Here is a 13082-nt window from a genome sequence, read left to right as displayed (position 1 = left end):
CTAAACTGAGCACTACTGAAATTAAAAAGGGCGTGTTCTGGGATGTTATTAACAGTATACAGTGCATTCGGAAAGTATTCAGACCTTCACTTTTTCCATATTGTTACGTTACAGCCTTATTCTAAAATGGATTCAATTGTGTGTTCAGAGCTTTGTTGAAGCACCTTAAGCAGCGATTACAGCCTTTAGTCTTCTTGAGTATGACGCTACAACCTTGGCACACCTGTATTTGGGGAGTTTCTCCCATTCTTCTCTGCAGATCCGCTCAAGCTCTGTCAGGTTGGATGGGGAGTGTCGCTGCACAGCTATTTTCAGGTCTCTCCAGAGATGTTCGATCAGGTTCAAGTCCAGGCTCTGGCTAGGCCACTCAAGGACATTGAGCCTTGTCCCCGAAGCCACTCCTGTTTTGTCTTCACTGTGTGCCTAGGGTTGTTGTCCTGTTTAATCTAAACCTTTTCCCCAGTCGGAGGTCCTGAGCACTCTGGAGTAGGTTTTCGTCAAGATCTCTCTGTACTTTGACCCATTCATCTTTCCCTCGATCCTGATTGGTCTCCCGGTCCCTGACACTGAAAAACTTCCCCACAGCGTGATGCTGCCACCACCATGCTTCACCGTAGGGATGGTGCCAGGTTTCCTCATGAAGTGACGCTTGGCATTCAGGCCAAAGAGTTAGTCAGACACATCCAGCCTTTTTTAAAAAGACAGATTTATTTATTTACTAGCAAGCAATGAAAACGTGCATTGTATTAAAAAAAGTCCACTTTTTTTTGTTTTGTACATAAGTGCCAAAGCTTATTGCACTCTACACCCCCCACCAGCGACTAGCTCCTTGAGCATCAAAGGAAAGTTGGTAGAGTTTATAGATACTAAGTTAACAAACCAATTGCTTAATCATTAGGAAACACTCCCACTATTAGGTAGAGTTTATTTACATGAAAATAAAGTTAATAATATTTGACAAAAATCTAAATAATGTCGGCCTATTTAAAACGGTTTTGACGGTTATTTTATTTACATGTCCGTCTTCATCCATAACCGTCAGTTACACGGTTATTCAATTACCATCACTGCCCTATCCCTGAACAATATCTATATGTTTAAAGCAGACCAGTCCCTGTGCCCAAGAACACCAAGGCAACCTGTCTAAATGACAAGCTCCCCGTAGCACTCACATCTGTAGTGATGAAACGCTTTTAAAAGGCTGGTCATGGCTCACAGCCACACCATCATCCCAGACACCCTGAACCCACTCAAATTTGCATGCTGCCCCAACAGATCCACAGACAATGGCGCCGGAGGTGATGGCTGCCGTTTTACGGGCTCCTAACCAACGGTGCTATTTTGTGTTTTTTTTCCCATTGTGTGAAACGTATTTTGTACATAATGTTGCTGCTACCGTCACTTATGACAGAAAAGAGCTTCTGGGTATCAGAACAGCAATTACTCACATCGAACTAGATGAAGATTTTTTCTTTAGTGAGTTTGACGCAAAGGATATACTGTTTTCCCGAGACAAGGACAAAATCCCAGCCATTCACGTGAAGAAAAGACAGATGTACAAGGAGCGGAAATCGGGGTGGCTTGTGAGAATTTGTTGTCAAGTGTGTAACCCGCCTCAACCATCTGTTCTATTGGTCAACATGCAATCACTGGAGAATAAACTGGATAAGCTCCGTTTGCAACTATCCCAGCAACGGGACATTAAAAACTGTAATATCTTATGGTTCACCAAGTCGTGGCTGAACAACAACACGGATAATATACAGTTGGCTGGGTTTTCAGTGCATTGGCAGGGCAGAACAGCTATGCCCGGCAAGACAAGGGGTGGTGGTGTGTGTATTTGTCAATAACAGCTGGAGCGTGATGTCTAATATTAAGGAAGTCTCGAGGTATTTCTCACCTGAGGTAAAGGTACCTCATGATAAGCTGTAGACCACACTATCCATTTACCACTAAGACCACACTCAACGAGCTGTATAAAGTCATAATCAAACAAGAACATGTCCATCCGGAAGCAGCGCTCCTAGTGGCCGGGGACTTTAATGCAGAAAACTTCAATCCGTTTTACCAGCATGTCGCGTGCAACCAGAGGAAGTAAAACTCTAGAAAACATTTGCTCCACACACAGACACACATACAAAGCTCTCCCTCGCCCTGCATTTGGCAAATCTGACCAAAATTCTATCCTCCTGATTCCTGCTTACAAGCAAAAACTAAAGCAAGAAGTACCAGTGACTCACTCAATACGGAAGTGGGCAGATGATCCAGATGCTACGCTACAGGACTGTTGTACTAGCAGACTGGAATATGTTCCAGGATTCATCCAATGGCATTCAGGAGTATACCACCTCAGTCACCGGCTTCATCAATAAGTGCATTGACCCCCCCAGTGATCGTACGTACATACAGTGCCTTGCGAAAGTATTCGGCCCCCTTGAACTTTGCGACCTTTTGCCACATTTCAGGCTTCAAACATAAAGATATAAAGCTGTATTTTTTTGTGAAGAATCAACAACAAGTGGGACACAATCATGAAGTGGAACAACATTTATTGGATATTTCAAACTTTTTTAACAAATCAAAAACTGAAAAATTGGGCGTGCAAAATTATTCAGCCCCCTTAAGTTAATACTTTGTAGCGCCACCTTTTGCTGCGATTACAGCTGTAAGTCGCTTGGGGTATGTCTCTATCAGTTTTGCACATCGAGAGACTGAAATTTTTTCCCATTCCTCCTTGCAAAACAGCTCGAGCTCAGTGAGGTTGGATGGAGAGCATTTGTGAACAGCAGTTTTCAGTTCTTTCCACAGATTCTCGATTGGATTCAGGTCTGGACTTTGACTTGGCCATTCTAACACCTGGATATGTTTATTTTTGAACCATTCCATTGTAGATTTTGCTTTATGTTTTGGATCATTGTCTTGTTGGAAGACAAATCTCCGTCCCAGTCTCAGGTCTTTTGCAGACTCCATCAGGTTTTCTTCCAGAATGGTCCTGTATTTGGCTCCACCCATCTTCCCATCAATTTTAACCATCTTCCCTGTCCCTGCTGAAGAAAAGCAGGCCCAAACCATGATGCTGCCACCACCATGTTTGACAGTGGGGATGGTGTGTTCAGGGTGATGAGCTGTGTTGCTTTTACGCCAAACATAACGTTTTGCATTGTTGCCAAAAAGTTCAATTTTGGTTTCATCTGACCAGAGCACCTTCTTCCACATGTTTGGTGTGTCTCCCAGGTGGCTTGTGGCAAACTTTAAACAACACTTTTTATGGATATCTTTAAGAAATGGCTTTCTTCTTGCCACTCTTCCATAAAGGCCAGATTTGTGCAATACACGACTGATTGTTGTCCTATGGACAGAGTCTCCCACCTCAGCTGTAGATCTCTGCAGTTCATCCAGAGTGATCATGGGCCTCTTGGCTGCATCTCTGATCAGTCTTCTCCTTGTATGAGCTGAAAGTTTAGAGGGATGGCCAGGTCTTGGTAGATTTGCAGTGGTCTGATACTCCTTCCATTTCAATATTATCGCTTGCACAGTGCTCCTTGGGATGTTTAAAGCTTGGGAAATCTTTTTGTATCCAAATCCGGCTTTAAACTTCTTCACAACAGTATCTCGGACCTGCCTGGTGTGTTCCTTGTTCTTCATGATGCTCTCTGCGCTTTTAACGGACCTCTGAGACTATCACAGTGCAGGTGCATTTATACGGAGACTTGATTACACACAGGTGGATTGTATTTATCATCATTAGTCATTTAGGTCAACATTGGATCATTCAGAGATCCTCACTGAACTTCTGGAGAGAGTTTGCTGCACTGAAAGTAAAGGGGCTGAATAATTTTGCACGCCCAATTTTTCAGTTTTTGATGTTAAAAAAGTTTGAAATATCCAATAAATGTCGTTCCACTTCATGATTGTGTCCCACTTGTTGTTGATTCTTCACAAAAAAATACAGTTTTATATCTTTATGTTTGAAGCCTGAAATGTGGCAAAAGGTCGCAAAGTTCAAGGGGGCCGAATACTTTCGCAAGGCACTGTATCACAACCAGAAGCCATGGATTACAGGCAACATCCACACCGAGCTAAAGGCTAGAGCTACAACTTTCAAGGAGTGGGACACTAATCCGGATGCTTATAAGAAATTCTGCTATGCCCTCAGACGAACCATCAAACAGGTTTAGAGACAATACAGGACTAAGATTGAATCCTTCTACACCGGCTCTGACGCTCGTCGGATGTGGCAGCACTTGCAAACTATTGCGGACTACAAAGGGAATCTCAGCCACGAGACGGGCTAAATGCCTTTTATGTTTGCTTCGAGGCAAGCAATACTGAAGCATGCATGAGAGCACCAGCTGTTCCGTACAACTGTGTGATCACACTCTCTGTAGCCAAATGTGAGCAAGACCTTTAAACAAGTCAACATTCACAAGGCCATGGGACTAGACGGATTACCAGGACGTGTACTCAAAGCATGCGCGGACCAACTGGCAAGTGTCTTGACACTGACATTTTCAACCTCTCCCTGACGAAGACTATAATACCCATGTTTCAAGCAGACCACCATAGTCCCTGTGCCCAAGAAATTGAACGGAACCTGCCTAAATGACTACCGCCCTGTAGCACTCACCTTGGTAGCATGAAGTGCTTTGAAAGGCTGGTCATGGCTCATAACATCATCCCGGAATCCCCATTCCTACTTCAATTAGCATACCACCCCAACAGATCCATAGATGACGCAATCTTAATCCACACTGCCCTTCCCAACCTGGACAAAAGGAACACCTATGTGAGAATGCTGTTCATTGACTACACCTCAGTGTTCATCACCATAGTGCCCACAAAGCTCATTACTAAGCTAATGACCCTGGGTCTAAAACACCTCCCTTCGCAACTGGATCCTGGACTTCCTGACGGGCCTACCCAGGTGGTGAGGTCAGGCCACAACACATCTGCCACGCTGACCCTCAAGACGGGGACCCCTCAGGGGTGTGTGTTTAGCCCCCTCCTGTGGTCACACATGACTCCAACACCATCATTTAGTTTGCTGATTACACTACGGTGGTTGGCCTGATCTCCAGCAACGATGAGACAGCCTAGAGGGAGGTGGTCAGAGACCTGTCAGTGTAGTGCCAGGAAAACAACCTATCCCTGGCACTACAAGGGTCCAAGCATGGTCCAAGCATACCAACAGTCGCGAAGAGGCCACGACAACGGCTTTGGCCCTCAGATCCTCAAAACCTTCAATAGCTGCACCATCAAGAACACTGACTGGCTGCATCACCACTTTGTATGGCAACTGCTTGGCATTTCACCGCAAGGTGCCTCAGAGCGTAGTGCGTAAGTCCCAGTAATTCACTGGGCCGAGCTCCCTGCAATCCAGGACCTTTATACCAGGCAGTGTCAGAGGAAGGCCCAAAATATTATGAAAGACTACAGCCACCCAAACCACAGACTTATCTCTGCTACCACATGGCAATGCTGCAAGTCTGGAACCTGAACAGCTTCTACACCCAAGCCATCATACTTCTAAACAATACTGCTAAATAGCTAATCAAATGGCTACCCGGACTACCTGCATTGGATGTTTTTTTCCACCAACTCCTGCACACACACTGGACTCTACCCACACACTGGACTCTACCCACACACAAAAGTATGTGGACACCCATTCAAATTAGTGGACTCTGCTATTTCAGCCACACGTCTATAAAATCAAGCACACAGCCATGCAATCGCTAAAGACAAACATTAGCAGCGAATGGCCTCACTATTTAACAGCACGTGGGGATCTCTCTCTTGAATTGTTGTAGCAGTTAAGAGTTTTTTATGGCTGTGTGCAATGATCATGAAGTGTGCATCAAGTTGGCTACTTGCAGAGGATATCATATAGCTTCAAGTTGAGCCTAATAGAATATTTGATATTGGATTTAACATCTGGTCTCCCAGCAGCGTTTGAACCTCTTGATGGGTTGCCACATCATTTTCCACCACTATACTAGAAAGGCTAATGCTTCCTGATGTTTCGCCCTGTGGTCAGCCAGGGGTAAAAAGACTGCTGCAACCTGATTGGCTAAACGCAGGGTGCACCATCAGGAAGTAGCATTCCTAGGCTTTAGCCACTCTGGCATGATGGTGGAAAATGGTGTTTCATAAAGAAAGTATGCATATTTTCCTGTTTATTCCCCAGACGTTATTGAATCTAGTTAAGAAGGAGGGGAGGACCGCTCATAATAATTTCTGGAATGGAGCTAATGAAAAACCATGTGTTTGATGCCATTCTACTAATTCCGCTCCAGCCATTACCACAAACCCGTCCCCAATTAAAGTGCCACCAACCTCCTGTGGTGGAGATCCTTAAAGTCCATTAGCAGCTGCCCAGGCTAGCAGTAGACATATGGTGTTGCTTCATGAAACAGGTTTCCCTGGCCAAACAGCCGCACACAAGCCTAAAGATCACCATGCACAATGCCAAGCGTCAGCTGGAGTGGTGTAAAGCTCACAGCCATTGGACTCTGGAGCAGTGGAAGCGCGTTCTCTGGAGTGATGAATCACGCTTCACCATCTGGCAGTCCAACGGACAATGCGTGGTGCCAACTGTAAAGTTTGGTGAGGAGGAATAATGGTCTGGGGCTGTTTTTCATGGTTCGGGCTCAGCCCCTTAGTTACAGTGAAGGGAAATCTTAACGCTACAGCATACAATGACATTCTAGATGATTCTGTGCTTCAACATTTGTGGCAACAGGTTGGGGAAGGCTCTTTCCTGTTCCAGCATGACAATGCACCCTGTGCACAAAGCAAAAATCCATTCAGAAATGGTTTGTTGAGATTGGTGTGAAAGAACTTGACTGGCCTGCACAGAGCCCTGACCTCAACCCCATCGAACACCTTTGGGATGAAAAGGGAACGCGAGCCAGGCCTAATTCCTCAACATCAGTGCCGACCTCACTAATTCTTTGTGGCTTAATGGAAGCAAGTCCCCGCAGCAATGTTCCAACATCTAGTGGAATGCCTTCCTAGAAGAGTAGAGGCTGTTATAGCAGCAAAAGAGGGACCAACTCCATATTCATGCCCATGATTTTGGAATGAGATGTTCGATGTGCAGGTGTCCACATACTTCTGGTCATGTAGTGTACTTACCCAGACACCCCCCCAACACACACACACACACTTTTGTTATTATCTATCGTGTTGCCTAGTCACTTTAACCCTACCGATAAGTACAGAACATAGTTAAATTACCTCGTACCCCTGCACATAGACTTGGTACTGGTACATCCTGTATATAGCCATGTTATTTTCTACTCCCTACACAAAACATTAGGAACACCTTCCTAATATTGAGTTGCACCCCCTTTTACCCTCAGAACAGTCTCAATTAGTCAGGACATGGACTCTACCAGGTGTCAAAAGCATTCCACAGGGATGCTGGCCCATGTTGACTCCAATGCGTTCCACAGTTGATTCAAGTTGGCTGGATGTCCTTTGGGTGATGGACCATTCTTGATTCACATGGGAAATTGTTGAGCGTGAAACTCAGCAGCGTTGCAGTTCTTGACACACAAACTGGTGTGCCAGGCATCTACTACCATACCCCGTTCAAAAGGCACTGAAATATTTTGTCTTTCCCATCCACCTTCTGAATGACACACATACACAACATGTCTCAATTGTCTCAAGGCTTCAAAATCCTTTAAACCAGTCTCCTCCCTTGTATCTACACTGATTGAAGTGGATATAACATCATTAAGGGATGATGGACTGACCAGGTGAAAGCTGTGTCATGGAAAGAGCAGGTGTTCCTTATGTTTTGTGCACTCAGTATATAGCAATGTAATTCTTACTCTCTTTTTTGTTATTCAGTGTATTTATTTCTCGTGTCACTATTTCAATTGTTTTATTTGATCTTCTCTTTAACTCTGCATTGTTGAAAAATGACCCTTAAGCATTTTACAGTTAGTCTATGAAGCATGAGACAAATAAAAACATTATTTTAACACCAAATTATAGAATTCATCATGGAATAATGGTGCTATATCCCTCCAATAGAATTCCAGACAATTGTAAAATATATGCCAAGATACATTGAAGCTGTTCAGGCCAAACACCCTATTAAAACACTTTATGATGGAATTTCCTTTATTTTGCCAATTACCTGTACATAGAGTGCAAATCAAGAAGAGTACAGGTTGAAAAACATTTACAGTAAGGACATAAAAATGGCCCAGGCATTGTTCTGCTGAGGCAATTAGTCTTATCCAGGATAATTACAGTGCATTCAGAAAGTATTTAGACCCCTTCCCTTTTTCCACATTTTGTTATGTTCAATCCTTATTCTAAAATGGATTCATATATATCCCTCAATCTACACAACATCCAATAATGACAAAGCAAAAACAGGTTTAGACATGTTTAAATGTACTGAAAATAAAAAACAGAAATACCTTATTTACATAAGTATACAGACCCTTTAATATGAGACTCGAGCTCAGGTGAATCCTGTTTCCAATGATCATCCTTGAGATATTTCTAAAACTTGATTGCAGTCCACTTGTGGTATATTCAATTGATTGGACATGATTTGGAAAGGCACACACCTGTCTATATAAAAGGTCCCGCAGTTGACAGTGCATGTCAGAGCAAAAACAAAGCCATGAGGTCGAAGGAATTGTCCGTAGAGCTCAGAGACAGGATTGTGTCGAGGCAGAGGTCTGGGGAAGGGTACACAAACATTATGCTGCATTGAAGGTCCCCAACACAGTGGCCTTCATCATTCTTAAATGGAAGAAGTTTGGAACCACCAAGACTCTTCCTAGAGCTGGCCGCCTGGCCAAACTGAGCAATGGGGGGAGAAGGGCCTTGGTCAGGGAGGTGACCAAGAACCCGATGGTCACTCTGAAAGACCTCCAGAGTTCCTCTGTGGAGATGGGAAAACTTTCCAGAAGGACAATCATCTCTGCAGCAGTCTAGCAGGCCTGTATGGTAGAGTGGTCAGATGGAAGCCACTCCTCAGTAAAAAGCACTTGACAGCCCACTTGGAGTTTGCCAAAAGGCACCTAAAGGACTCTCTGACCATGAGAAACAAGATTCTCTGCTCTGATGAAACCAAGATTGAACTCTTCGGCCTGAATACCAAGCGTCACGTCTGGAGGAACCCAGGCACAGCTCATTACCTGGGCAATACCATCCCCACGGTGAAGCATGGTGGTGGCAGCATCACGCTGTGGGGATGTTTTTCAGTGGCAGGGACTGCGAGACTAGTCAGGATTGGGGGAAAGATGAATGGAGCAAAATATATAGAGATCCTTGATGAAGTCCTGAGCGCTCTGGAGCAGGTTCTCAGACTGGGGTCAAGGTTCACCTTCCAACAGGACAACGACCCTAAGCACACAGCTCAGACAATGCAGGAGTGGCCTCGGGACAAGTATCTGAATGTCCTTGAGTGGACCAGCTAGAGCCCGGACTTGAACCAGATCGAACATCTCTGAGACCTGCAAATAGCTGTGCAGCGACACTTCCCATCCAACCTGACCGCGCTTGAGGATCTGCAGAGAAGAAATGGGAGAAACTCTCCAAATACAGGTGTGCCAAACTAGCGTCATACCCAAGAAGACTCGCTGCCAAAGGTGCTTCAACAAAGTACTGAGTAAACATTCTAAATACTTATGTAAATGTGATCAGTTTATTTTTAATACATTTGCAAAAATGTCAAACTTGTTTTTGCTTTTCATTATGGGGTGTTGTGTGTAGATTGACAAGGGAAAAAACAATTGAATCGATTTTAGAATAAGGCTAATGTAACAATGTCAAAAAAGTGAAGGGGTCTGAATACTTTTAGAATGCACTGTATATGTAAGAAGCTTTTATAGGTGTTAATGGATGTCGACGACTGTGTTCATAATTTACCATTAGGCAAAGATTTTATAGGGAAAAATGGAGGGTATGCCGGGGGTCTGAATGTGTGCTGCTGGTCAGAACATGTAGAAACAGGTCTGAATATGTGCTGCTGGTCAGAGCATGTAGAAACAGTCTGAATATGTGCTGCTGGTCAGAGCATGTAGAAACAGTCTGACTGCATCAATGCAATGCCTGATGCTTGTCCTCTCTGCCTTCTTCATAGCAAGCAATAACAGAGAGCGAGGCACTAAAAATGGCTTGGGAGGCGAGAGGGCTAGAGGATCCAGCCTGTTCAAACCCACGCACTCTTCCCACTCAACTTCAGTCTAGAACAGTCATCTAGCTCTGATATCCATCTCCTACTCATTCCCAGGAAATAAACAGCTGAGGATTCAGTTACTGCATATAAACTATATTCATTCTGCACTTTTAAAAAGATTTTAACTGGCACTGTAGAAGTTTAATTCCATTTCAGAAACTGCTTAACATAGCATCTATGGTAACTGCAGGAAAATCACTGCTAGGCCTTCAATTCAGTTTTGAAATGTGTCTGGGGGAGATTCGATGGAAATACATACATTTGTAAAATGAGTGTTTAGGATGTAGGTGTGGCTATTTCAGTCTGGAACAACTATTATCACAATAAGTTTATGCGGAATGTTTTCAGGCCTATTAACAGATGACAGTCCTCTCGACATTCCACAGCAGTGACTATGCCTGTCTGGGTAAATGCTCCTCAATCGTTTACTTGTTATTATCCTCTTAAACAGTTGGCTGAGGTCTACAACCCAGTCCTCTCGTTGGCAGCTACTACAACGCATCTGTCTGTATAAGAGAGAAGCGCGCATGTGGCATGCCGTTGGTAGTGGTACCCGTCTGGTGCATATCCCATATAGTGGGCCAATCCCTTGCCAAGTGGAAGATCGCTCAAGGATTTGAAGGGAAGAAATGCTTCCATAGAAGTAACCTACAACGATATACACATTTTCCACTATTCCCCATAATCTTCAAAACAGACAGTTAAAGACTACGGCTATAGTTAAAGTATGTTGTCTGCTGCATCAAATGCTCTCATGTCTCAATAGAAAACTAAGGGCGCAATTATTTTCTATGACTGTCCTTATACCCTTACATAGGCGTATGTAGCCACTATAAATCGTAACTTTACCGGGAGCAATTCATTATAGGCCTCGTCTGCATGTCATCTGAATAGCCGGTCAATTACTATTAGCATGTAGGCTCGGCTACACATTGTCATAGAAGGATACACATGGTGCGGTTATCGGTGCTAAAATGTAGGCTAACGATAATGTGCAAATACAGTTTGTTAATCTAAAAAAATAGTGCAATAGGCCTATAATTTCTCAAGTGAATGTCGTTGACCTGCATCAAAGGCTTTGTGGAAATTCGGTTACAATGTATTATCTGAACATAAAAATGTATACATATCTTGGTTAAAAGGCGTAAGAAGTCTACTTATTACTATGTATTTTTTCGGTTGCTTCAAAATGCGAAAGGGGAAAACATGGGACCTATTAATAATTAATAAAATATTTAAGTAGACTTACCAGTAAACTTTCTAAGTTTATCGCAGATCTTGGATCTTTGATCATGGCCTCCAGCTTTTTCAACCGGTTTTCCATCCTTCTCTCTGCACCAAGCGACATCTTTGCGATTGATTAATGCCCGTTTCGTTTACATATAAGACGAGCCTTATGAGAAGTCTTAAGAGTTTACATGAGAAAAAAATATTTTAGTTCTTGAGCAATCGCCGTGGGCCTTAGCAGCCTCCGACTCACCGCCCTCTGAAATCGCTTCGGGATTACAGTGTCCACAATGAAGGGGAAAACATAATCCACCGTGAAGGGAGAAGCGCCGCTCCTCAAATTTGCCAATTAGTTAGGAGATGTCGTTAAACGCAAATTAAGGTAAAAACTTATGGTAACATATTCAATATAAATGTTCTCTAAGGTCCACACGGCGATTAAGTTAACATTTTTAGAAGATTCAGCAACAGGGCGTTTTCTTTGACCCCCCTCCCCTTCTCTTTTTGGGCGCTCCGAAATGCTTTGCTTCAATTTCAAAAATGTGTTTCTAAAACAGTCCGCAGTGTTTAAAATCCAACTTTAGAAACTCTCAAATTACATGGATTTTGTGACTGCCTCACAGTCGTAGGCAAATGTACAGGGTAAGAATGGCGTTCTCCAAAATAGCTTGCGTGATGAATCGTTAAACTTTCTATGATCAGTTCTTCTCCCATGCACTACGTGGGTATTTATCCCTGCATGCCCAAAAACAAAGGTTAGTCGGAATGGCTAACTACAGTTAGCCACCATGGAGTCCTCGTACACTACATACTCCACTTCCAGAGCTAGATCTCTCTCCTCCCTCTTCTGATATCAACATGCAAACACAGTCGTCTCATTTACCCATAAGCCTCCTCTTGTCTATATAGCCTGCTGTCCAACGTGGGAAGCTGCATGAGGAACCATAGGAAGGCCTATGTGATGAAAGCTCTCCTAAAGTTTTACAAATACGTTCTTCACACTGAGAAATGATTCATCTGATTGATACATTATTTCCACTATTTAACAGCACATAGGTATCTATCTCTTGATATTGTTGGGACTTGAACCTGCGACCCTACAACTGTCCATGTGACTATCACGCTATCATCTTGTTACAACAATAGGTTTGAACCTCTTGATGGGTTGCCACATCGCTTCCCACCACTATGCTATAATGGGTAATGCCTAGGAATGCTATACTTCCTGTGTTTCGCCCCGTGTTCAGCCAGGGGTAAACAACAGACTGCTGCAACCTGATTGGCTGAACGCAGGGCGCAACATCAGGAAGTAGCATAGGCTTTATCCACTCTAGCCTAGTAGTGGAAAATTGTGTGTTCATTAAGAAAGTATGCATATTTTCCCCGTTTTTTTCAGCCTTCTCTTTAAATCTAGTTAAAGAGGAAATCGAAGCCTTTGCAGCCTGAATGGAGAATGTTTCATGTACGAACCAGTCGCTGGGGGACTTCAGTGTATTACCAGCTGTGCACATCAAGCCCAGACCCTAGTGGAGATCACAGGAGGCTGCTGAGAGGAGGACGGCACATAATAATATCTGGAAAGGAGTTAATGGAATGGCATCAAACACCTGGAAACCATGTGTTTGATGTATTTGATACCATT

General features: G+C 43.6%; 1 protein-coding gene across 2 annotated transcripts in view; it reads right to left on the bottom strand.

Moving 5' to 3' along the window:
- The window catches only part of LOC112232894 (rho-associated protein kinase 2-like), a 52386-nt gene extending 40075 nt beyond the window's left edge, over positions 1-12311 (bottom strand). Inside the window, exon 1 of one of the 2 annotated variants that reach the window (XM_024415404.2) lies at positions 11463-12311. In XM_024415404.2, coding sequence (XP_024271172.1) covers positions 11463-11561 — 99 coding nt within the window. In that variant the 5' untranslated portion in view covers positions 11562-12311. The remainder of the gene's footprint in view (positions 1-11462) is intronic. The other variant, XM_024415405.2, reaches the window with a different exon arrangement.
- Between the last annotated feature and the right edge of the window lie 771 nt (positions 12312-13082).

Source organism: Oncorhynchus tshawytscha, linkage group LG08 (assembly GCF_018296145.1).
Source record: "Oncorhynchus tshawytscha isolate Ot180627B linkage group LG08, Otsh_v2.0, whole genome shotgun sequence".
Taxonomy (NCBI): domain Eukaryota; kingdom Metazoa; phylum Chordata; class Actinopteri; order Salmoniformes; family Salmonidae; genus Oncorhynchus; species Oncorhynchus tshawytscha.
This window is presented reverse-complemented; position numbering and strand designations above follow the sequence as displayed.